Source organism: Hyperoodon ampullatus (assembly GCF_949752795.1).
Source record: "Hyperoodon ampullatus genome assembly, chromosome: 19".
NCBI classification, from domain to species: domain Eukaryota; kingdom Metazoa; phylum Chordata; class Mammalia; order Artiodactyla; family Ziphiidae; genus Hyperoodon; species Hyperoodon ampullatus.
This window is the reverse complement of record NC_136932.1, coordinates 7,273,471-7,296,055: the sequence shown is the minus strand read 5'-3', so window position 1 is coordinate 7,296,055 and position 22,585 is coordinate 7,273,471. Positions and strand designations below refer to the sequence as shown.

The following is a 22,585-nucleotide window of genomic DNA, read 5'->3' as shown; positions in this document are numbered from 1 at the left end:
CTCCACCCCCAGAGGCCTTGGCTCATTTGCATGCTCACACGTAATTGAACCCCTGGCCCTATGACTGGAGTCCCTGGTCTTCCTGCTTCTCATCCTTCGTGTCCACCCAGCCTCCCATATTGGCTACTGCAGAGCACAGAGGGCACTGGTCACGCACAGACTTGGCACAAAATTACCACTCCTCATTACCACTGCACCCGCAAAGCCATCTAAAGTGCTAACTTGAGCTGCTGCTGTCTCCATGACCATCCTCTGCCAGAGAATGCAAGGTAGGCCTATACACATGGGCAGAAAGAACTGTGGGGAAACACATCCTGCCCCAGGACTGGGGGTAGGGGCAGCTCCCAGACACAGGGACACAGACGGGGATTGTCCTCTCAAACTAGATGTCCCTTGCATTTTGAGACTTCCACAGGCCTAGAACCAGGAGAGGAGACCAGAGGTGAGAAATGAGGGCTGGGTAACATCCCCTCAGGGCTGGGATGGAAATCCCAGGATATAAGAACAGGTGGGAACCGGAGGAGGCTAGGCAAGAGGGGAGAGAGAGAGAAGGAAACATGGGCCAAAGAGCCCCTTCCAGCTTGATTCCTAGATTCACGGGCCTGGCAGGAACCCTGCCCCACTGCCTCCTGGTGGTTATCCCCAAAGCAGAGCCCCCCATCCTCACGTCGCAAGTGAGGACTCAGGAGTCTCAAGAGAAACCTGGGATGGCTAAGAAGATTTGGGAAACCCAGATAGCAAAAATAAAAGGAAACAAGACAAAAAACACCAAAAACAGGAGTCTTCTGGAAAGTTTAACCATGACTCCAAGCTCCTGGCTGGCCATTCCTTTCCTCTCTGCAAGAGGAACTCAGCAGGTCTGGGGTCAACAGAGCTGAGAGCCCCCTGTGTCAGGCAGCACAGACTCAGGATGCTCCCAGAAGGGAGGGGGAGGGAAGGGAGGACGATGGGAGAAAGAAGACCCCCGGGATGTGAGGAGGGAGAAGACATAGGCTGCCCTGCCCAGTGCCCATCCCCTCCCCTCCCCCACACTCCCTGGCACTGGGGTCCCAGCCACATTCCCCATCCACCTAGTTGTGGGAGAAGCCCGCGTGGGAGAAGGCAGGGAGGTGGGGGACACAGGCCGCAGCCTGGGGGAAGCAAGCCAGGCGGTTGACCTCACAGGTCCCAGCATCCTGGTCCTGCCGGAAGTAGACGGAGTCAGCAGAATCGATGGAGGGGTCCTGGTCAAAGAAGTTGTAGGGTTGGAGGAGGAAGCCCACGCCGTTCCCCACAGTCACTGTGTTGGGAATGTCCTCTGCGTGGGGGATGTGCAGGAAACCGGCTGTCACCCAGGCCACCAAGTCCTAATGGGGGCGAAGAAAGAGGATCATGAGGTCTGGCTTTGCTAAGGGCACGTCCGCCTCTCCCAGCATTCACTTTCGCAGCCCACCTTTGCTCAAGAGGATTTTAAGTCTTCAAACATTTTTCCTACTAGTCCAGAAATCAACGCATAAATGGTCAATTTCATATTCGGAGCAACACCTGCCCCCCATCCCAGCCTGCACCCTCCATCTCTGACATTCCCCATGACATCACCATCAGCCTACACACCCCCAGAGGAATGATGACACCCACGGGCAACTTCAGCTCCTTTCCCCTGACTCAACGAGAGCTCCCAAACTCTGAGAGAAGGAGGATGAGGAGGGAAGATCAGGGTTTGGGAGGCAGAAATTAACTTGGAAATTAATCCTTTAATGGTCAAGCAAGCAACAGAGAAGCTTTAGATAAAAGAGATATGGTCTTCCCTGGTCACTTCCAGCCCTCCTGAGTCCTGGGGCCCTTAAAGGACTCAGTCCATGGACTTCCCTGGTGGCACAGTGGTTGAGAGTCCGCCTGCCAATGCAGGGGACGTGGGTTCGTGACCCGGTCTGGGAGGATCCCACATGCCGCGGAGCGGCTGGGCCCGTGAGCCATGGCCGCTGAGCCTGCGCGTCCGGAGCCTGTGCTCTGCAATGGGAGAGGCCACAACAGTGAGAGGCCCGCGTACCGCAAAAAAAAAAAAAAAAGGACTCAGTCCACAGTGCTGAGACTTAGAGAGCTGTAGAGTCTTGAGGACAGGCTGGAGCCTCAGCCACTGTCTGCAAATGAACTTCCAGCTTGGGAAGATTCCCTCAAGCAGGTAATGCTCAGATCCACAAAAGCACAGAAGGCAGGAGTCAGCTCCATCCTTGGGGAGATGGTTTTCAGGGACCTCCCCGAGAGAAGGTGGGGCTCATCTCTGTGTCCCCGAACCCCTCTCTCAGCCTCCCACAGCCGGCTGACCTCTCCAGCTATGGTCTCATTGTTGATGAAGTCAGCAAAGTCCACGGTGGGGGCCCAGGGGTCATTCTGATTGAAGATGCTGCTGCTGCAGGGCTCCGCCTCCTTCCGCTGGGTCACAGCCAGCTGGTACCTAGAGATGCTCTGGTCAGGCCTCCATGGTCACTAAGCCCATCCTGCTGCCTGATCATCATGGAAGGGAGCCGAGCCCATGGACCTCAGCATTCCCATCTCGCTCACACAGTCACTCTGACGCCACCCTGGTGGGTGGCCCAACATCATTCCACGTCCTCCTTTTCATCCCTTTCCATTTCACAACATGCCCCCTCCCAAACAGAAAAGACTTTTCCCACCTGGGCTTTAGCCCTCCAAGGGGACCATGTATCCACTGTGGGCCTTTGGATAACCAGGAAATCCTTTTTGAGCTCTTACCTCACTCTCCTCGTGTACAGTTTGAACTGAGTGCCCAGTTGCCCCTCCCAACTCTCCCTTCTCACTCTCATCCCCTCCCCCACCCCACACGCATACCGCACCCCATCACCCACCTTGCCCAGCTCAAGGCTCTCTCCGTGGAGCTGTTCTGGGGCAGGGGCTCCCCAGCAAAGCTGACTGTCTGGATGCGGTAGCCCCTCGGGTGCCCCCACGTGTTGCTGTGATTGCTGGCCAGGTACAGGTAGCGAGGGGAGGGACCTCCCAGGGGGAAGGCGGCCTGCTCCTCCGTCTCCAGCAGCTTCCGGGTCACCTGCAGCCTCTGTATCTGGTGCTTGGGGCTCCAGGGTACCGCCGTAGGGACAAAAGCCATGTCCTCAGCCCAGACCCAGTTCTCCAGTCCTGCAGGGGTGAAGTGGAGATGGTGGGGGGAAGTGGGGAGGGAGGGCTGGTCATGCAGCTGCCCGCCCCGCCCCCAGACTCTGTCCCCACCTGGCTTCAGAGTGGGGGCCAAAGAGAAAGCCAGACTGAGTGTGCCCCCTGCTTCTCTCCCCTGTCCCCAAGATGTCCCAATCTTTCAGCCAAACCTGTTGACCTGTGACATATTTCTTCAAGGATATCATTCCCTCATCCTTTCACACTCATTAGTGGAGAGGCCTGTGCTCAGCACGGGGGACACACTGATGAATGAAACAACGTCCTTACCCTCCTCCTCTCACAGACGCCCCAGAAAGGCCGAGCCCTGAAGGGACTGTAGTGTGAGAGGAGCCCATTCAAGATTGAAGGTTAGAGGAACACAGGTACAGGCAAGAATAGAGGGCTTCCTGGGCCACTTTTCAGCCTGGCCTTAGAGGATGTCACCAGCAGAGATGACATGGCAGGGCATTCTAGACAGGGGCAAAACAGGAGCAAAAGCAAAGAAGCGTGACTGTCACATGTGGTGTGCATGTCCAGGGACAGGGCGGGTGTGTGTCTTAAGCAGCACAGGGAAGAGTGTGACAGGCAGGCAGTAGCTGTCCTCTATAGGTGATGGGGATCCTATAGGTGATGGGGATCCAATAGGTGATGGGGAAAGTGGGCAGTGTGTAAGGGAGCAGGCTGGCATGGGCTGGTAGGTCCCTCTGAGCGCAGGGTGAACCGTGGATCTGAGAGGAAGAAGAGTCGAAGCAGCAAAGAGAGGGCTGGCACCCACAGGGGGCCGGTAGCGGGGCCAAGCGAGGGGTTGGAGATATTTCAGAGGCAGAAAAAAATCTGGTGATGAACTCAATGTGGGGAATGACCGTGAAATGACCAGGACTCCGAGGCATCATGTAACCCTTGGCCCTCTGTGACCACCAACTCCAGGAACTATCTGGACTATTCCACAGTATCCACTCTACCCCTCACACTTAAGTGTATTGTGCCCAGAGATGGAAACTCAGGGAGGAGAAAGGTCCACCTCCCAGGGAAATGTATACCCCGGGGGCGTTCCACGATTGGCCTGCAGGTGCCAGGGACTCTGCAGAATGCAAACAGATCCTCCCCAATACCTACACTGCAGGCCAGACACAGATAAGCTGAAAAGCAAATGGCTGCCTCACTGAAGTGGGACCCATATAAGTGCCAGGGAGGGAAGAGGGCAAAGGGGACCCTTAGCCTGGATCCTGCCTCTTCTCTGAGCTTAGCTGTTTCCCAAGATTTTCTGATGAGGTCATGTGGAGGGTGGGTGGCAGCTCTGTACCCAGCCAATGAGCTAAAATCTCAGTAAAATTCAGCAGCCAACTCTCTCCCATCCAGCAAAAGAGGAAGCATGAAACTCCAAAACATATCCTCATGCTCAGATCTTCCTTTCCTGGAAAACCTCCATCAAACCCAAAGCAAACAGAGACAACCCTTCAGCCCCCTTTACTGGAATCCTGGCCTCCGCCAGGATGTCTTACCTCCCACATCCAGATCCACCTTGTAGTGGGCACTGTGAGTGTGGACGGTGCCCAGCGTGTGCTTCCCAACCTGGTTTCCGTATCTTCGGGCAGCACCAAAGAGGAACGCTGAGCTGATGTAGCCTGTGGCATGGCATTTGACTTCGATGGCCCCATTGGGGTGGAAGACCATATCCCACACGTAGTCGTAGTTGAGCAAGGTCGACACAGATCTGAAGACCAGCACTGTCTCCACAAGGCCCCCAAAATAGTGGGAATGAAAGTCTGAGTGGTGTCGCCTCAGGGGCAGGCCCTGGTTCTGCTCAAACACACATAAGGCATCAGGTAGTGTCTTGGGGGCTTGGGACTCCAAAAGGAAGTGCCAGTCCACGTAGGTGGCCAGATAGGGGCAGTCCACCCCACGGGTCAGGGGCGTGGAGTACTTCCCCATGCCAAAGCTGCCATCCATATAGTGGGTCAGCATTGCTGCTGGGGAATTTCCACCATAGACAGCCAAGGCCTCTTGGAGGCTGATCTCGTAAGCCAGCCGTTCTCCCTGGAATCGGATGTCAAAGATCCTTGGACCGCTGAAAGCTCCGAGGCCAAAGGAGAAAGTCCACAGTGAGGAGGCCACTCGACTCCCCTGGACACTGAAGCGGGGGCCCTGGGGATGGAACTGCAGAGGGGGAGCCGGACCCGGAGGCGCCTGGGACTTCAGGGACCAGGACCCACCTGTGCCGTTGTCTGGGACCACCACCACATTCACCAGGCCGGCCTCAAACTGCTCCTCCAGATGGGCCAGACTCTCATAGTAGCGGCCTTGAAAGAACACCTTCTGGATGGTCCAGCGAGCAGGGTCCAGAGCCTTGTGGTCTACCAGAAGCTCCAAACCTACGGGGTGCAGGAAGAACCCAGCCCCTGAGATGTTGTAGTAGAGGCCAAACCAGGTGGCCCTGTCCCCTGATTGCAAGCCACGGGGGGCTGTGGTCATGGTCACCAGGTTCCCTCCTTGGTGCTTGTAGAAGCAGCAGTGGTGGAGGAGACCAGCAGCCTGGGGCAGCTCTCTGTTGAAGATCATCTGATCTATGTCCAGGTACTCTCGCGTGAGCACGGGGCGTCGGTGATAGGGCAGGGGGCCCCCGTGACGCTCCACAGTCACATCCCGCAGGTAGGAGGGGTGCGGCAGCGGCCCCACCAGCAGCTCAGTCACATTGGGCTGGGCTTGTCCGCCAAAGAAGACGATGGCCAGTGCCTCCCGGGCAGGCGGGGGGCTCCCCCTGTCCAGGTGGGCCAGGGCTGCAGCCTTGGGGGGCAGCTCCAGCTCTACCGAGAAGACGCAGTTGTCTGAGGGTTGGGCCTGAGCTGCATCCACCAGGCCTGGTCCCAGCTTCTGGGTCAGAAAGCTCATCACAGCCGTCAGCTCTTCTCGGCTCAGGTCTGCAAACAGCTGGCTCTGGCCAGGGTGTGTCCAGGGTTGGGCACTTGGTGATACGGAGGGGCAGAGGGGAGGCAGGCTGTGTTCACCACCATCTCCTCCCCTGCCAGCTAGTAAGACACACACCAGGGCAAAGATGGTGATGACAGCCAGAGCAAGGAGCACCAGGGTGGTCTTCTGGTTCATTGTCCCATGAACGTAGAGACAGAGGATTGAACCAAAGTGGAGACTTGTATTCTCAGGTCTCTTTTGCTCCCTGTCCTGGGGGCTCCTAGACTCTGGCTGAGGTTCTCAGTATTCCGACGCAATGGAGACTGAGGATGGGAAGAGCATGGGAAGGCTGGGGAGGGGGGCGGAGCGGGCTGGGGTTGGAAGGCGGGGCTGAGGCAGGGCAGCAGTGATTTCCACAGACCTTACATGGCTTTGTGTTCCAGGCTCCAACTCACATTCTGCTCTCTGGGTCAGGGTGGGCACAGGGGAGCGCTGGGGTAGGAGGAAGGGGTGGTGGGGATTTCAAACTATTGCAGCTGAGCAGCCTGAGCACAGACAGGCACTGACGTGCACAGACATGCCGGGGAGGAGGCAGCCCTTCTTTCCCCTCCGCCCCACTTCTTTCCCCAGCGCCCATTTCTCAGGGCCAGATGTTCCCTTTCCTGCAACTTGGAACTGTTGTCCTCCTTCCAAGGCAACCCCACCCCCAGCTCTCCAGCTTCCCAAGCAGCGTGTCTTGGCCAGGTCTGTCCTCCTCGCCTCCATGGCTAATTTCCTTGGCCAGAGTCCTTAATATTCTCTGGGGGATCCTAGATACTTCAAAAGTCAAAGGGAAGAAATTCAAGTAAAAGTCTTGTAATACTGTTTATTATAAATTACACACACCAGCAGTTTTTACAGAATTCTATCTATTCTTCCACTTCAATGCACATGCATTAAAGACATGTCTGGTATAACATTCACCAAATGTGAATGCTAGATGTTTCTGAGTGGTAGGATTTGTGGTGTTTTTGCTTGAGTATTTTTAATATCAACGTCATTTGTATAAATTCATCATTTAAAAACAATGAACTGGAAATAAGAATTAACCAAAGGATATATGGGAGTTTACATGGTAGGAGGCGGTTTCCCAAGGGTCGAGTGTCAGGGGAGCAGGAAGTGGGAACAGAGAGGAAGGTGCATGTCTCGGCACCTCCTCTCCGCCCCGCCCGTGTCCCACCACACGCTCAGGGCTACAAGTCTTGGTAAGAGAAAGGCGGCAGGTCCGGGACACAGGCCGCCCGGTGGGGGATGCAGGCCACATGATTGACACTGCAGAGCCCAGCATCCTGGCCCTTCTCAAAGTAGACGCTGCCAGGGGAGAAGATGGAGGGGTCCTCATCAAAGAAGTTATAGGGTCGGAGCAAGAAGCCAACTCTGTTCCCCAGAGTCACTGTGTTGGGGACATCCTCAGCGTGGGGGATGTGCAGGAAGCTGGCTGTAACCCAAGCCACCAGGTCCTGCAGGAAGAGGAAGAGCTGGAGACTTCGGAGGCGAGACCCAGAGAACCCCCCCTCAGCCACAATCCCCAATCTCCAGTCTCAGCCCTGCTTCCACCTCTGCCCAGCCGCAGGCCCAAATAACAGGTGTGGTAATCCATGTGAGAAGCTGTAGGGTGGTCCCAGGGCTAATCTCACCCCCAGGAGAGATGACCCATGTTGGTCATCAGGGAACTCCCTGGCCCCTAATCTAAGAACTGGAAACCTACCATTCCCTCCATCCTACAGCCAGGGGCCGGGCAGCCAAGACACCAGGCTTAGGGGAGCTCCTTTTCTCTGCCCCTAGGGCTACCAACCTCTCCTAAGAGGGTCTCATTGTTGATGAAGTCAGCAAAGGCCGTAGTGGGTGTCCAGATGTCATTCTGGTAATAGATGCTGCTGCTCTGTGACTCCTCCTCCTTCCTCCGGGTCACCACAAGCTGGTATCTGACCAGGAACGTTGTAGGAAGGTGGTGTCAGAAAATGTCAAGGCCCTTTACCAGCCCAGAAATCCTTTGGATCAGATTCTGTGTGAGACCATTCCCGTCCCATATCTACTTGGATCTGAGAAGAGGTCCAGGGGTGAATGATCGAGGTTAGTGAGTTGGGGGTCTTCAAGAGCTGGGATGGGAAGGGGGCCGGTCCTTCCCTACCACCCAGTGCCCAGGGCCCTCCTCACCTCCCCCAGCTGAGGGCCCTCTCCATGTCGCTGTCCAGGGGCATGTGTATGCCAAGAGGGCTGTGGATCTGGATTCGGTACCCGCGCTGGTGACCCCAGGAATTAGTCTGGTTGCTAGCCAAGTAAAGGTAGCGGGGAAGGGGGTTCCCCAAGAAAAAAGCTGTCAGGTCCTCCCTTCCCAGGACCTGCCGAGTCAGCTGTGGGCGCTGCAGTTGGTGCTCCGGACTCCAAGGGGCTGCCACAGGCTTAAACACCACGTCTTCAGCTACCACCCAGTTTTTCAGCCCTGCCAGGGTGAGGGGAGGGAGAGGAGTTCCACAGCAGGTGAGACAGGTCCCTTGTTTTCTCCGTGATGCCCCCTGCACTGGCCTGACAAAGGACAGCAGAGCTCATCAGAGAGCCCTCTGCGCTGGGAGCCAGGTCTGGACTTGAGGGCTGGCCCGCCTTCTTTGAACCTGCCCTGCCCAACACAGTTACCACCGGTCACAAGTGGCTCTTTCAATTTAAAACTTCAGTTTTTCAGTCACACTATCTACATTCCACGTGCTCAATAGCTACACGTGGCTAGTGGCTAACATACTGGACAAATCAGACAGGTAACATTCCATCACTGCGGAAAGTTCTATTGGCACTGGTCTACCCAATAGACTTTGGACCAATTATTTGCTTCTCTGATTCTCACTTGGTGAATTGCTACAATGGGCATAAGAAAAGCTGTTCTGTGGCTGAGCTCTATAAATGGAAAAGCACACACAGGTGGCTAATAACGTTCTTCTAACTATGAAAGGGATATTTGTCTTGGAGAAGCCGGCTGGAAAAACCCAATCCCCTTCCGTGGTGCCCTGCATACTCCTCCTGGCTCAGACTTTGATTTTTTTCTCAATATGGCAGGTATCACTTTGTCTTTTTTACAAGGAAGTAGATTTATATCTTTAAATTGTCTGGGAGATCCCTGGAACACTCATACTCTTTCTGCAGGTTTGGACTGCTAGTTCCTTTTGGCATGACTCATATGAATGTGCTGGCACACAGGGAACCCCCCTGAAGCCAGTGCCCCTGCCAGCTGTCCTGTGTGCAGGGACCTGACACAGACTCTCTAGCCCACAGCACCAGCCTGTGCTGCACGCTGGTCCAGTAAATGTTATTTATGTCCTAAGACAAGGCTCTTCAATGCCAAAATGCTGGAAAGAAAACTTCAAGTCAGAAAATAGTCATATTCCAAATATGTCAAAGAATAACCTAGTTAAAATGCATGATTTAAAATAGCATTTCAATCATGCTGTTTTCTTAGCTCTCTCCCCTCCACCCGCACAGCACACACACACAGATGCACACACACGCCATCTTTATACTCAAGAGAATATGGAAATGTTTCACAAGAAATATGCTGAGTTACAGTGCATTGTACTTGGGCAGCCACTTCCTGACCCATCTCCCCCCACCCTCCTTAGTTTCCGTAACTGTAAAATGGAGAGGGTCTGATGGATTCCTAATTTTCTTTCTGGGCCTAATAGTCTAACTTGATAAGTTAATTATTTTGTTCTGGACAAAAATCTGTCAGGAGCTTTAAGTCCCCTTTGTGCTTACAGCCCTACTTGAGAAATTCCTTTCTACACTTGCAGCAAGCCTATTGCATGCCTGCCATGTCACCAGAGAGCCCACTGTGATGACATGTGCTGGCAGGAATGGGATGGTCCTCCCCAAGAGGCGGATGGGACCCCTGTCTTGTATCCTCAGTTGTCTCAAAACCTGTGGAGCAGCCCCCAGCTAGCACCTCCTTTTCTCAGGCCCCCGGACCACCTCCACTCTGAGAAGCTCTTTAGACAGACTACTCCCTATCTCTGTTCAGGCCCCTGCTTTCCCCACCTCCACTGACTCTCAGAATTAGGAAGAACTCGGAGCCCCAACTCCAGCCGTGTCTAGCCTCAGACAGGCAGGGCAAGTTCACCACCCACAGACAGGCTAAGGCAGCCAGCTAGTACAGCGCAGCCATCACATTTGGTTTCACAATCGCAGCGGGTCAGAGGGGCTGGGCGGGGGAACCCTCTCTACCTTTTGCCAACTACCCAATAAGCCCAGTATTTAGGCTGACTGCAGTTGAATACACTCAGATCAGTCCCTGCTGTTGCCACAATAAATTGTGGTGCTGGAATGCCACCCTCTTGCCTCTTCCGGCTTGATGTGCGGGTCTCCCTTCCCTCTGGCCCACCCCAACTCGCAATCCTCATCCCCTGGGCACTCACCTGCCACATCCAGGTCCAGCTTGAAGTGGAAGGCATGCGTGTGCACCGCCCCCAGCACTCTCTCCCCAACGCGGTTCCCAAAGAGGAGGCTCTCCTCGCCCCCGCTCAGGAAAGCTGTGTTGATGTAGCCCGTGGCATGGACCCGCCCTTCGAGCGCCCCATTTGGGTGCAATACAAAGTCCCAAATGTAGTCATAGTTGCCTACAGAGGACACAGACCTGACGACAAGGGCCGAGCCGGCCAAACCGCCATAGAAATGGCTCTGAAGGTGATTGTGGTGCCTGCGGAGGGGTAGTCCCTGGGCCTCCTCAAACACACACACAGCCCCCGGGAGCAGCTGGACTGCCCCTTTGCCCACTAATACGTGGATGTCCACCATGGTAGACTGATAGGGGCAGTCCACTCCCCGCACCAAGCCCCGGCTGTGATGGCCAAGTCCATAGCTGCTATCCAGGTATCGGGTCATCATTGTCTTGGGTGAATCGGCACCATAGACAGACAGACACTCCTGGACACTGACTTCATAGGCCACTCGCTCACCCTTGAACCGAACATCAAAAATCCTCATGCCACTGAACACCCCATGGCCAAAGGTAAACGTCCAAAGGGAGGACGCCACTAGGTGCCCTTGCACACTGTACCGGGAGCCCTGAGGTGAGAACTGAAGAGGGGGAAGAGGACCTGGGGAGACCCGCGATCGCAGCGATGAGGCCCCAACTGGCAGGGGTGGAGGAACTCTAACCACTTCCAGCCGGCCAGCCTTAAACTCCCATTCCAACTGACCCAAGTCTGCATAGTAGTGCCCAAGGTAGAAGACCTGCTGGACAGCCCAGCGGGCAGGGTCCAGGGCCCTGTGGTCCAGCAGTAGCTCGAGCCCCACAGGGTGAAGGAAAATCCCAACACCTGAGATGTTATGGTAGAGGGCTATCCAGGTAGCACGGTCCCCTGAGCGCAAGCCACGAGGGGTGGCGTGCAGAGCTGCCAAAGTGGAGCCACTGTAGTTGAAGACGGAAGCCAGGAAGACTGGTGCCTTGGGGAGCTCTACCTCTTCCAAATGCTTCCACATCTGGGCAGACTCAGTTCCCAGCACGGGGCGTCGGTGATAGGGCAGGGGGCCCCCGTGACGCTCCACAGTCACATCCCGCAGGTAGGAGGGGTGCGGCAGCGGCCCCACCACCAGCTCAGTCACATTGGGCTGGGCTTGTCCACCAAAGAAAACGATGGCCAGTGCTTCCCGGGCAGGCGGGGGGCTCCCCCTGTCCAGGTGGGCCAGGGCTGCAGCCTTGGGGGGCAGCTGCAGCTCCACTGAGAAGACGCAGTTGTCTGAGGGGTGGGCCTGAGCTGCATCCACCAGGCCTGGCCCCAGCTTCTGGGTCAGAAAGCTCATCACTGCCGTCAGCTCTTCTCGGCTCAGGTCTGCAAACAGCTGGCTCTGGCCAGGGTGTGCCCAGGGCTGGGCACTGTAGGATACAGAGGGGCAGCGGGGAGGCTGGCTGGAGCTACCTTGGCTGGTCAGCAAGACATAGGCCAGGGCAAAGACGGTAATGAGGGACAGTGCCAGGAACACGAGGACTACCCTGAGGTCCATGGTGAATGCCGAGAGCTGAAGTGAGTCCCGCCAGCTGCTCCTTCTACTTACTGACATCAAATCAGGGCTTATATTCAGTAGGATGGACAGGAATAGTGAAAACTCCACCCTGTGGGTTGGACGGGAAATTTCTGACCTTGATTTATATAATTCTGCTCCAATTTTCTGTTCTGTGGTTTGGCTCAAGGTACTACTTCCACGTGCATAGCCTCTCCCCATCCCTGAACTCATCCCGGCAGCACGGTCAGTACCCACTACCCATCTCCATCATTTAGACCAGATTAGAGGGCATTTGTACATACACTAAACTCTACCTTCCACCCAGAATGGGTCTGAGGAAGTATGCAAATCTCAGACGCCCAATCAAGTCCCATGTACTACATGCAACCACTCTTAACTGTCCACTCTCCTACCTCCTGGCAGGCACTCCCCCCCAGTATTTCCAGGATCCACTGCCCAGTTCAGCAGTAAGCACTGTGTTCTGCCAGATGCCTAAGACCAAGCCCTTGATCTGTAGTCTCAGGCCTCTGCCATCTAGTCGGTGAGAAAGGAGTGGTGAAGGCCTGGACGCAGCAGTCCGATTTGTACACCAATCGCAGGTCCCTAAGCTGTGTGACCTGAGGGGAGTTACTTATCCTAAGTCTCAGTGTCCTCACCTACAAAGAAGGGACAAAACTACCCTAGAGATTCATGGAGAGTAAATGAGATCAGGCACGTAAAGTGCTTAACAGCCTGACGCGGGGTAGGCATCCAAAAATTGTCAGCTACTGGTACTGATCTCTGAAACAGAATAGAGCAGATGTTCCTCCATTGTTCAAGACCTTAAATCTTTTTTTGCAGAGACAACAGATACCAAATCATTGGATACCAGAATGCTACTCTGCAAGGTGGAAGTTAAGGAAACTTTATTTCAGAGGGAGCTAAGGTCCTAGGTAGCCCTCCAATTCATTTGAAAACCAAAAACCAGGAGTCCCTGGCATCTCCGCAAGAAACTTAAGACATTATTCAGAAGGAACTTTTAGTATAGAGCAAAGAAAATGACGGGATCGGGTGTGCCTTGAACCAGGTGATTCCCCACACACGGAACTAGAGCAGCCTCTACTGGCAGTTCATGGGTATCACTGGGGAGGGAAGGAGGGAGGGAAGGAAAGAAGGAAGGAAGGAAGGAAGGAGCTGGGATCTTGTGAGGGTAGAAGGCAGCTTAGGTTTGGGAAGAGCTAACTTTCATTTAATTCAGACTGAAGACAAATGAAGGACCCACCCTTGCCTCTTGGTAGGCGGAAGCCTCGGCCTTTCCATTATTCCAGAGAAAAGAGGCAGCTCAGTTGGTATAAAGACACCCAATAGGGTGGCTGGAGGTATATGCAGAGGTGGGTGTCCCAATGTGCACACATGTAAGTGTGGGTATGTCCCAGGCCACCAGAGCATCGCATCAGGGTCTGCAGCTTTAGAAAGAGGTCAAAGTACCTGTATTTTTAATAATTTCTTGACACGGTAAAAGAATTTTACATTACGATCCAAGGGTGGTGAGGAGGAGGGACATGGGAACAATCCAACAAACAAAAAGGGAAACTGAGAAACACATGGTGGGCGGACGGAACGGTTTTAACTGGAAGGGGTCTGAGGGTGGGTAGGGGCATTGCCCAACTAAAATGCAGTTGGTTTGTTACTGAGTACTATTCATGGGAAGACAGCATCCTAACTCCTTCTCTATAGCATACTGGGAGGAAAAATGATGCATCCAGATGGAAATATGATTGGGGGTTGGAAGACAGAGATGGGGGTAGAATAAAAGTCAGAAACAGACACAGAGAATCACCAGCAGACTCTCCAGTAGTGGGAGAATAAAAGTGGGGGTTGATGAGGGTTAACACAAAAGCTGTAACAAGTGACGCCTCTGGAAGATTTGAGAGATAAGAGGCAACTCTTCTATGGTTTTGACTTGCCCAGCAGATTTCCACATACACACAATGTGTACATGCATGTGTGTGCATGCACACACATATACACACAAGTGACCGCTTTCCCTGGAAGCACAATACTATAAATAAGAAAACATTTTTCCCAAAGGGAAAACCCAGTAGGAGCAGCAGCATCTGGCCTCACAGCTGCAGAGACCCCCACCCCAATTTACAACTGGCCCGGGAAGAGGAAACCGGGATTCAGAGGACCAGCCTTTGCAAAAATGCCCCAAAGGACCCGAGTCACAGAGGAAGGGGAACCCACTGCCCCTGCTTCTTATCTTTCAGTTGTCCTCCAACTCACCAGCCTCGGGCACCAAGAGGCTACAATATCAGGAGACAATGGGCCCTGGTGGATGAGGACTAAAACACCTAACACCTTCTGAATAGGGTGTGTGTGTGTGTCTGTGTGTGTGTGTGTGTGTGTGTGTGTGAGAGCGTGTGAGACAGAGACAGGGTTTGGGGGGTGGGCAGGGCTGGGGGGAGGGGAGGCCATCAAGTAACAGAGTAGGAAGGCATGTATGTGCTGCATGTGTGTACGTGTGTGTATATCACGCACATATGTGTACGTGAAAATCCTAGTTATAAAAACATCTGAAGCAGCTAGGGACTTGGCAGAAGGTCTAAGGTGTTTCTTGTCATGATCAGGTTCAAGGTGCAATGTATATAGATGGGAAACCCGAAGTCATCACCAGGGCGACTGTGGCAGGTAGGATGCAACGTCCCACAGTGTCAAGGGACACTAACCTCCCAACAGGAAGAAATGAGCTGGTCCCCCCGCCACTCCGCCCCAGTTCCTACAAAACACCTAGCACTCTCCTTCCAGTTCCCTCAGCTTCTAACCAACTAATCATCAAGAGGGGAAATACAAAGCCCAAGACACAGGAGGGAGCCAGGGAGAAAAAACACAAGTATTCTTGTGCCAACATCCTGTGTACACAAATCTGGATGTCTCCAGAAATTAGGACGGGGGGCGTGGGGTATTAGGGAAGGAAATAGAAGAGTTCCTGAGGCCTGAAAAAAGAGGTAAACACGTCACAGAACTACATGAGAGTTTCATTAGACTCTAACTAAAAACAGAGAGAGGTGTGATTACTATTTCCAGCCAGTTTCCCCATCACGATAGTCATGTAACAAACCAAGGCAATGTCGGTCTTGAGCCAGACTCACAGAGTCCCCTGGCCCTGGCCCTGGCCTCAGTACAGTGTCTCTGCATTGCTGCTCCGGGGCCGTTTGATCTTCTCGATATTTTTCAGGATCATGTCATGTAGAGTGACCTGGGAGAAGAGGGATCAGGGACTCACATGTCTGTTGTACCCCTACCTCACTAGGAAAATAAAAAAAACCGCCACAAACTCCCAAGCAATCACTCACATAACCCGGATCTCACTCACCTGAATCTGAATCACTCACCCTACTACCTCTCTTATACCCCAGGCACACCTGGGTATATCCAGGGCCCAAGAGTCTAATAGATAACATTTACTGAGCACTTAACATACCAAGAACTGCACTGGGTCCTTTAATGTGTTAGAAATGAAGAAACTGAAGTTTGAGGTTAAACTTGCCCAAGGCCACACATTACAAGTAGGATTGGTTCTAAACCTAAGCCTGACTCTAACGCCCACATCTTCACCCCTACTCTATGTTGTGCCCTTTCCCATCCAGGTAGAAAGAAGGGAGATGCCCAGCTAGATACCTTCAGTGACCTCATAGCTCTCATCACTTGGCTAATGGGCAGAATTTGTTCCACTCATTTTACCTCCACCCCCCGCCCCCCATCTCAACCCCCAGAGAGTGGCAAGAAAATGGTCACCAGAACTAAGAGAAGCCAGAGCAACTGTGGGCAGGGACCAAGGTTACTTACATATTGATTCCTTAGCTCTGATATGATGAGCCGAAGGCTGATATATTCTTTCTCATCAATCTCTGTCACGGTGCGGCGATAGTCCTCCTGAGAGTGGGGCGGAGAAAAGGCTAGTTCCCAAAGCCTGACTGTCCCCACATGGCTCTTCCCAGGAACAGCCACTCCTCCCGGTCCTACCACTTCCACCCTCGGCCTACAAAACCCTTACTTACCACATGGGGATATTTAGCTATTTTAGAAACCAATTTGGCTCTTGTAATATAATATCTGGAAGGAGAGAGAAGAGGAGGAAGCTGCAGGAGACCCCGGACAGTGCTTACCACCTCATCAGCCCCCAATTCCTGGGCCAAGCCCAAGCAGCCCTACCTAGATATCTGGTCCAGATAAGATGCAGCTTCACTCTCAACAGTTCTTAGTTCTGCAACTGTCTCCTCCTGAAAAAACAACTGAGTCAAAAGTCACTTCCATATCACCCCAAGGCAGACCAAAGAGAAAGGGAAAACAGAAAAGCAGGGGACATGAGATTATCTCCCAAACCTTCCTCTCCAGTTCCTAATGCAAGCACATTACCTGAATGGACACCCCAAAGTTGTTCCCATCTTCTATCCTAGGAATCAGGAGTTGTACCCACATTTTGACCTGGAGAGTGAGGAGACCAAAATATACATATGAGGACCATGGCCTTTTCTACTGAAGCCATGAAGTATACAATTCATGCTGCTGGGGCCAGATGTCAGGAGCACAGGAGCCAAGACAGACTTCCAATTCCCACATCATCTCCACGCCTCCAGCCCCATATCCATCATCTTGCATAGTTCAAGCCAGGCTATTCGGGGTCAGCCCCTGCCTCACCGTGTTGCATTTCTCGATCAGCAGCCGGATCTCAGGCTTCACTTTTTCAATAATGTCCACCAGTTGCTGGTTGCTTTTTAGCATCCCGTTGGGCATCACGAACACCTTGGTTCCTGACAGGGACATGAGGAAGGTTAAATGATTTGGATGGAAGGTAGGACATAGCACTCCACCCCTTTCTCTCTTTCCCAGACCCATGAGATGCTATGACCTCTGCCTTTTATCTGTCACAACTCTATCTATAAACCTTGACACCCCCAACGAAATCAAAAAAAGAGAACACATGGATTAGCAAATGGGTGTCTAAAGTATCCCAAAACTCTGAAAAATAAAGAAATTAAAACATGCTCTATAGGGGGCTTCCCTGGTGGCGCAGTGGTTGGGAGTCCGCCTGCCGATGCAAGGGACACGGGTTTGTGGCCCGGTCCAGGAAGATCCCACATGCCGCAGAGCGGCTGGGCCCGTGAGCCATGGCCGCTAAGCCTGCGCGTCCGGAGCCCGTGCTCCGCAACGGGAGAGGCCACAACGGTGAGAGGCCCGCGTACAGCAAAAAAAAAAAAAAGAAAAAAAAAAAAAACATGCTCTATAGACTTAATGTACCAACTATTACTGAAGAGGAAAAAATGATATGGAACTGTGACTTCTGTGAAAAATCTGTGATGTGTAGCCACCTCCAACCTCTCTCCCTTGGCAGTCCACACTAAGACAAACCCTCCCTATTAACTAGAAAATTAGGTTTACAGTGCTAAATGACAATGCTTGGAGGACTTGGGAATGCTAACGTCTGGGAAATAAATTCAGATCCTGCTTACTGGCCAGGAGAACACAAGATTCATCCTGCAACTCAGGGCTGCAGGCCAGGAAAGGCTGGGGTGGGGTGTAGCGAAGGGAGCTCTTACCCTGGAAGGCCTCTTCACATTCATCCAATCTTCGCTTCTTGTAAGTGGGCTAAAGACACAAAAAGATGGGAATTAGCCTGCTTGACACCTACATCCCCACCATAAGCTACCCTTCGAGCAAGTTTAATCCCTTCCTCAACCCCATTATTAATTTACACACAATTTACTAAGCACATACAAGGCTTTAAGAGAAGATTCTTGGGGCCTCCCTGATGGCGCAGTGGTTAAGAATCCGCCTGCTAATACAGGGGACACGGGTACCAGCCGTGGTCCGGGAAGATCCCACATGCCACGGAGCAACTAAGCCTGTGCGCCACAACTCCTGCACTCTAGAGCCCACGAGTCACAACTACTGAGCCCACGTGCCACAACTACTGAAGCCCACACGCCTAGAGCCCATGCTCTGCAACAAAAGAAGCCACCACAATGAAAAGCCTGTGCACCGCAAAGAAGAATAATAAATAAAGTTGTGCTTGGCACAACTAAAGAAAGCCCGCGTGCAGCAATGAAGGCCCAACGCAGCCATTAATTAATTAATTAATTAATTAATTAATTAAAAAGATTCTTGCCACAAAGCAACTTAAACTCTAATTGGGAAGACCAACCTTTCAAGAAATATAACAAATTAAGCAATTAGGGAGAATTCCCTGGTGGTCCAGTAGTTAGGGCTTGGCACTTTCACTGCCAGAGGCCGGGGTTCCATCCCTGGTTGGGGAACTAAGATCCCACAAGCCGTGCGACACGGCCAAATAAGTAAATTTTAAAAATGTAAAAATCGAGCCATTAGGCAGGGGGGATACTATAAAAAACAGGAAAAATGAAGCACTGAATGCAGAGTTAGGATAATTAAGGGAATAAGTACAAATCCGCTGGTTCCACAAAGAAATGCAATATTCAATCAACAAACGTGTATTTAGCACCTGCTATGTACTAGGAACAATGCTAGGTGCTGGGGATACAAAGATAATTAAGATAGTTTCTGCTTTCCAGAACTGCAAGTTCTATCAATGAGACAGTAATGCAGACAAAGAACAATACAGTACAGTGTCATCAGTGTTATAATAAAATGTGGATATATAGCTGATAAAGACTAGGCACTAAAGATACACAAAGACTAGGACTGCAGTTACATAGCAAGAAGAACTGTTCATTCCATAACAACACTCAAGACACTGAAACGGGTAAGAAAAGTCTTGCCTAGAGTCCTGGGGACAGACCAGATCACCTGAGGGAACCTGTAGCTATTTGTCCTATTTTTAAACTCACTCTAACAGAGTAACATTAACATATTCACTTCATGCTACAAATGAAAATCAGCATCTAAAGGGGGTGTACTTTAGTCATAACATCTGTAAGAATCCTCACTCCCAGATCCAAATCCCACTGTCCCCTCTGTATATGTTCAAACTGAGCAGGGAATAAAGAACAGAGAACCTATTGCTTCCAAACACAAAGATAAATATAGGACACTTACACCGTCCAGTCCATCATGGCTATTGGTGAGAAGAATGGGGTCAGGGACTGGGAGATTCATGTCTGAGTGGATCTGAGTTAGATCATGGATGTTTAGGATTGGTTCCTGAAAGAGAGAAGCCCACCCCCAAAACATTAGTTTTTTCAAGATGAACAAAGAAGTATTTCATTTAAAGGGCAAGAAATGAGAGCGCTTTACAGTACAAAACAAAACAGAATTAACACATGATTTGTCCCATTTGACAGAAAGACCAGGGGCAAAAAAATGGGGGAATCTGAGGAAAAGGAAAGCGTCTCTCACCTTCAAAAAACTATCAAGTTCTAACAATTTCTTTGGGAAAAAATTTGCCACCAAGTCTTCTGCCTAAAGATGAGGGAAAATACAACCGAATTAGTAACTGTGGGAAGGTCTGTCTCTACAGGTATCTCTCCTCTGGGGAACTCCCGACTATTAACCAACACTCATTTTTCTATTTATTTCACTCACCTCACTTGTGATCCGTTCCCTGAAAGAATCAACCTAAAATTAATAAAGAAAGCAATTCACTACGAGTAAGTCAGTACCTGGCAACAGAAGTATGGGCAGGATGGAGAAACCCAAATCCAACTGTCTTCCCCTCACCTTGTAATCGTATGAGAAGCTGAGAGGCCCCCAGACTGCAAATACTTTCTTTTTCTGAGGATCCATTTCTCCATCTCAGGAGAGGGAAGCCGGGCTTGAGAGCAGCACCCGCCTGTCTTCCCTCCCTCCCTCCCTTCCTGTGTCTGAAGCTATCTGACTTTGAGAGCAGACAAAAGACAGGTAGGTGGGGGAGGTGTGAGCTCACAAACGTTGTCAACCACCATCCAAACCTGGCCCAGGATACGAGGCAGGCCTGATGCCAAGGGCAGGGGCAGCAGCAGCGTCCGGAGGCGGGGACGCTGCTGGGCTGGGGGACTTCCAGCTGTCACTGGCCTAAAGAACTTAAGTCCACCACGTGTCCGCGGAGGTCTCCCCGGGCTCTCCACTATTAGACGGGGTACAGAAGGCCATCCCATATTATCCTCTCCCCCGATGCTGTCCCGGGAGTGGGGGGCTGGGCTGAGCCGAGCGGAAGCTCAGGGCTGGTGTCCCCAGGGAGACAAAGACGCCATGGGGAGTGGGGAGCCGGTCAGACTGCTCGGGGATCGAAGCGAGGGGTAAGGAGGCCCGGGCCGGTGCCGTTACCTTGAGCTTCACTTCCTGATCCACCTTCAGCAACGAGGCCATGGCCGGGCCGGGCCGTGTCCGCTCCGCTGGAGACCGGAGGCGCTGTGGGCTCCGGGGAGGGGGTCAGAGGTAGGCGGGAATACCGGCTGCTTTCGGGACGCGACCGCCCTCGCTGGCTCACTCACTGCTCTCTCGCTCCCTCCCCTCGTGCCGTCCGTCCGCCCGCCCGCCCGCTGCCTGTAACCCGCTGCCTGCTCCCTCTCTCGCTCGCCCTCCCGGCTTTCGGCGCTCACGCCGGAAGTTACGTCACATACAAGCGCCGGGATTTCGGCGAGGATGCGCACAAGCTCTGCGCAGCCGCGCTGAGGTTCAGCTCTGGACATTGTTTTTTCCCGGCTCCTCTGCGCTCTACGGGTGAAATAAAAGGGAGTGTGGCCAAGGGTGGTTTAGTGAGATCTGAGGCTCAAAGAGACTCGGGGATTACTTGCTTCTCTGTTATCCCGGCACTCTCCTTCTCCGAAGGGACCTTCGGAGCCACTGCCGCCTCGAGCGGGGACCCGACCGACGACGCCGTCCCGCCCCAGTGACGTCGACCTGAGGAAGCCGACGGTCCCCGCGCTGGGTTTGGGGCGTCTAGTCTGTGATTTCTGCCGCCTCCTCCTCTTAGCCGAAGCTCTAGTGTTAGGCTGGAGCCTAACAGAAGACAAGTCCTGTTGCACCAGGCTTCCCCACCTTTCTCTGCCATTTAGCCACTTAATCTCATACACTTTCAGACCTCAGTGATCAGCTGCCTGATGGATGGGCAAATTGATGCCTGGAGGCCGGTAGTGCTTGTCCAAGGCTTCACAGTGTTTCCAGAAAATCCAAGACCAGAGCTCAGATCTCCTAACTTCTAGGGCAATGCTGTATCCATTTTCCTCATGGAAGGCAGTCTCTAACCCTTAATTCACCCACTCATATGGTCTCTTAACATTGGTTATTTCGCTCTAAAATGGACTAGGCTCTGAGACAGCAGCGTCTCAGAGGCTAGAAATAATGTGTCACTTATGTAAGTTAAAATCTTCTAGCAGCCACATTAAAAAGTGAAACAGGTGAAATTAGTTTTAATCATATATTTAACCCAGTTTAACCAAATATTATCATTTCATCATGTAATCAATATAAAAAATATTAATGAGATCTTGTACATTCTTCTCTCATACCAAGTCTTTGAAATCCAGTATGAATTTTACACTTACTTGCACATCTCAGTTCAAAGGAACCACATTTGCAGTACTCAGTAACCATATGTGGTTAATGGCTCCTGTATTGAACAGCACAGTTCTGGGAAATCAAAGGTAAACAAGACTCAAGTTCTCTGGTCTCCTGGGACTTAATACTTGGGAAAGACACCAGAAAGTAAACTGACAACATAATTGCAAAATCTGATAAATGTTAGGGAAAAAATGACTGACGTAGAGAATGCCAGGGGTCTATTTTAGTTAAAATGGCCAAGAAAGGCCTCTCAGATGAAGTGACAAGCTAAAAGGGTTAGCTTGGGAAGAGTGAGGGGAAGAGTCTTCAAAGGTATGGGTGCAGCACAGGCAAATGCCCTGGGGAAGGAAAGTGGTTGTCCAGTTGAAGAAATTTTTTTAAAGAGCGTATTTATTTACTTATTTATTGGCTGCACTGCCACCAAGGATCAAACCCGTGACTCCTGCAGTGGAAGCGTGGAGTATTAACTTCTGGACCACCAGGGAAGTCTCAGTTGAAGAAACTGAAAGACTAGTTAGTTAGTTGGGGGTGGGAGTGGGCTGGGGAGGGCTGTTAGGAAACAATTTGGATTAAGTGCAAAGGCAGGTCATCTGATTTACATTTTATCCTGAGCACACCTCTGTGTGAAGAGCAAGGGAGGGACTTCCCTGTGGTGCAGTGGTTGGGAATCCACCTGCCAATGCAGGGGACACGGGTTCGAGCCCTGGTCCAGGAAGATCCCACATGCCACGAAGCAACAAAGCCTGTGCACCACAACTACTGAGGCTGCACTCTAGAGCCCACGAGCCACAACTACAGAGCCTGCGTGCCTAGAGCCCATGCTCCCCAACAAGAGAAGCCACCACAATTAGAGGCCTGCGCACCGCAAAGAGGAGTGGCCCCTGCTCTCCTCAACTGGAGGAAGCCTGTGCGCAGCAACGGAGACCCAACGCAGCCAAAAATAAATAAATAAATAAATTTATGTTTTAAAAAAAGAGAGCAAGGGAGATGGTGGGAATACACACTTAAA

The 22,585-nt window shown here is 52.2% G+C and overlaps 3 protein-coding genes across 5 annotated transcripts; all 3 read right to left on the bottom strand.

Annotated features, from left to right (window-relative positions):
- Positions 1-897: 897 nt before the first annotated feature.
- Positions 898-6,249, bottom strand: LOC307068141 (amine oxidase [copper-containing] 3; the record flags this gene model as incomplete). The annotated part of the gene is made up of 4 exons (XM_079725818.1): positions 898-1,346; positions 2,305-2,434; positions 2,847-3,132; positions 4,650-6,249. 4 exons carry the CDS (start codon positions 6,247-6,249, stop codon positions 1,071-1,073), a joined length of 2,292 nt encoding a protein of 763 aa, XP_079581944.1. The 3' UTR covers positions 898-1,070.
- Positions 6,250-7,286: 1,037 nt separating this feature from the next.
- On the bottom strand, positions 7,287-12,087 carry AOC2 (amine oxidase copper containing 2; the record flags this gene model as incomplete). The annotated part of the gene is made up of 4 exons (XM_079725613.1): positions 10,494-12,087; positions 8,251-8,536; positions 7,889-8,018; positions 7,287-7,553 (listed from the first exon to the last, which is right to left on the bottom strand). The coding sequence occupies exons 1-4, from the start codon at positions 12,079-12,081 to the stop codon at positions 7,287-7,289; spliced, it is 2,271 nt and encodes a 756-aa protein (XP_079581739.1). The 5' UTR covers positions 12,082-12,087.
- Positions 12,088-13,433: 1,346 nt separating this feature from the next.
- Positions 13,434-20,572, bottom strand: PSME3 (proteasome activator subunit 3). 3 transcript variants are annotated; one of them, XR_013811422.1, is made up of 12 exons: positions 20,341-20,572; positions 19,621-19,653; positions 19,435-19,497; positions 19,135-19,239; positions 17,661-17,709; positions 16,762-16,874; positions 16,480-16,548; positions 16,276-16,343; positions 16,122-16,176; positions 15,910-15,996; positions 15,182-15,319; positions 13,434-13,526 (listed from the first exon to the last, which is right to left on the bottom strand). XR_013811422.1 is itself a non-coding variant. In XM_079725306.1 (11 exons), the coding sequence occupies exons 1-11, from the start codon at positions 20,380-20,382 to the stop codon at positions 15,239-15,241; spliced, it is 765 nt and encodes a 254-aa protein (XP_079581432.1). In that variant the 5' UTR covers positions 20,383-20,572; the 3' UTR covers positions 15,087-15,238. The 3 variants fall into 3 exon arrangements, 2 of the variants coding, with proteins under 2 accessions (XP_079581432.1, XP_079581433.1); XM_079725306.1 differs by lacking the exon at positions 13,434-13,526 and having other exon boundaries at positions 15,087-15,319; XM_079725307.1 differs by lacking the exons at positions 13,434-13,526; positions 19,135-19,239; positions 19,435-19,497 and having other exon boundaries at positions 15,087-15,319.
- Positions 20,573-22,585: the final 2,013 nt, after the last annotated feature.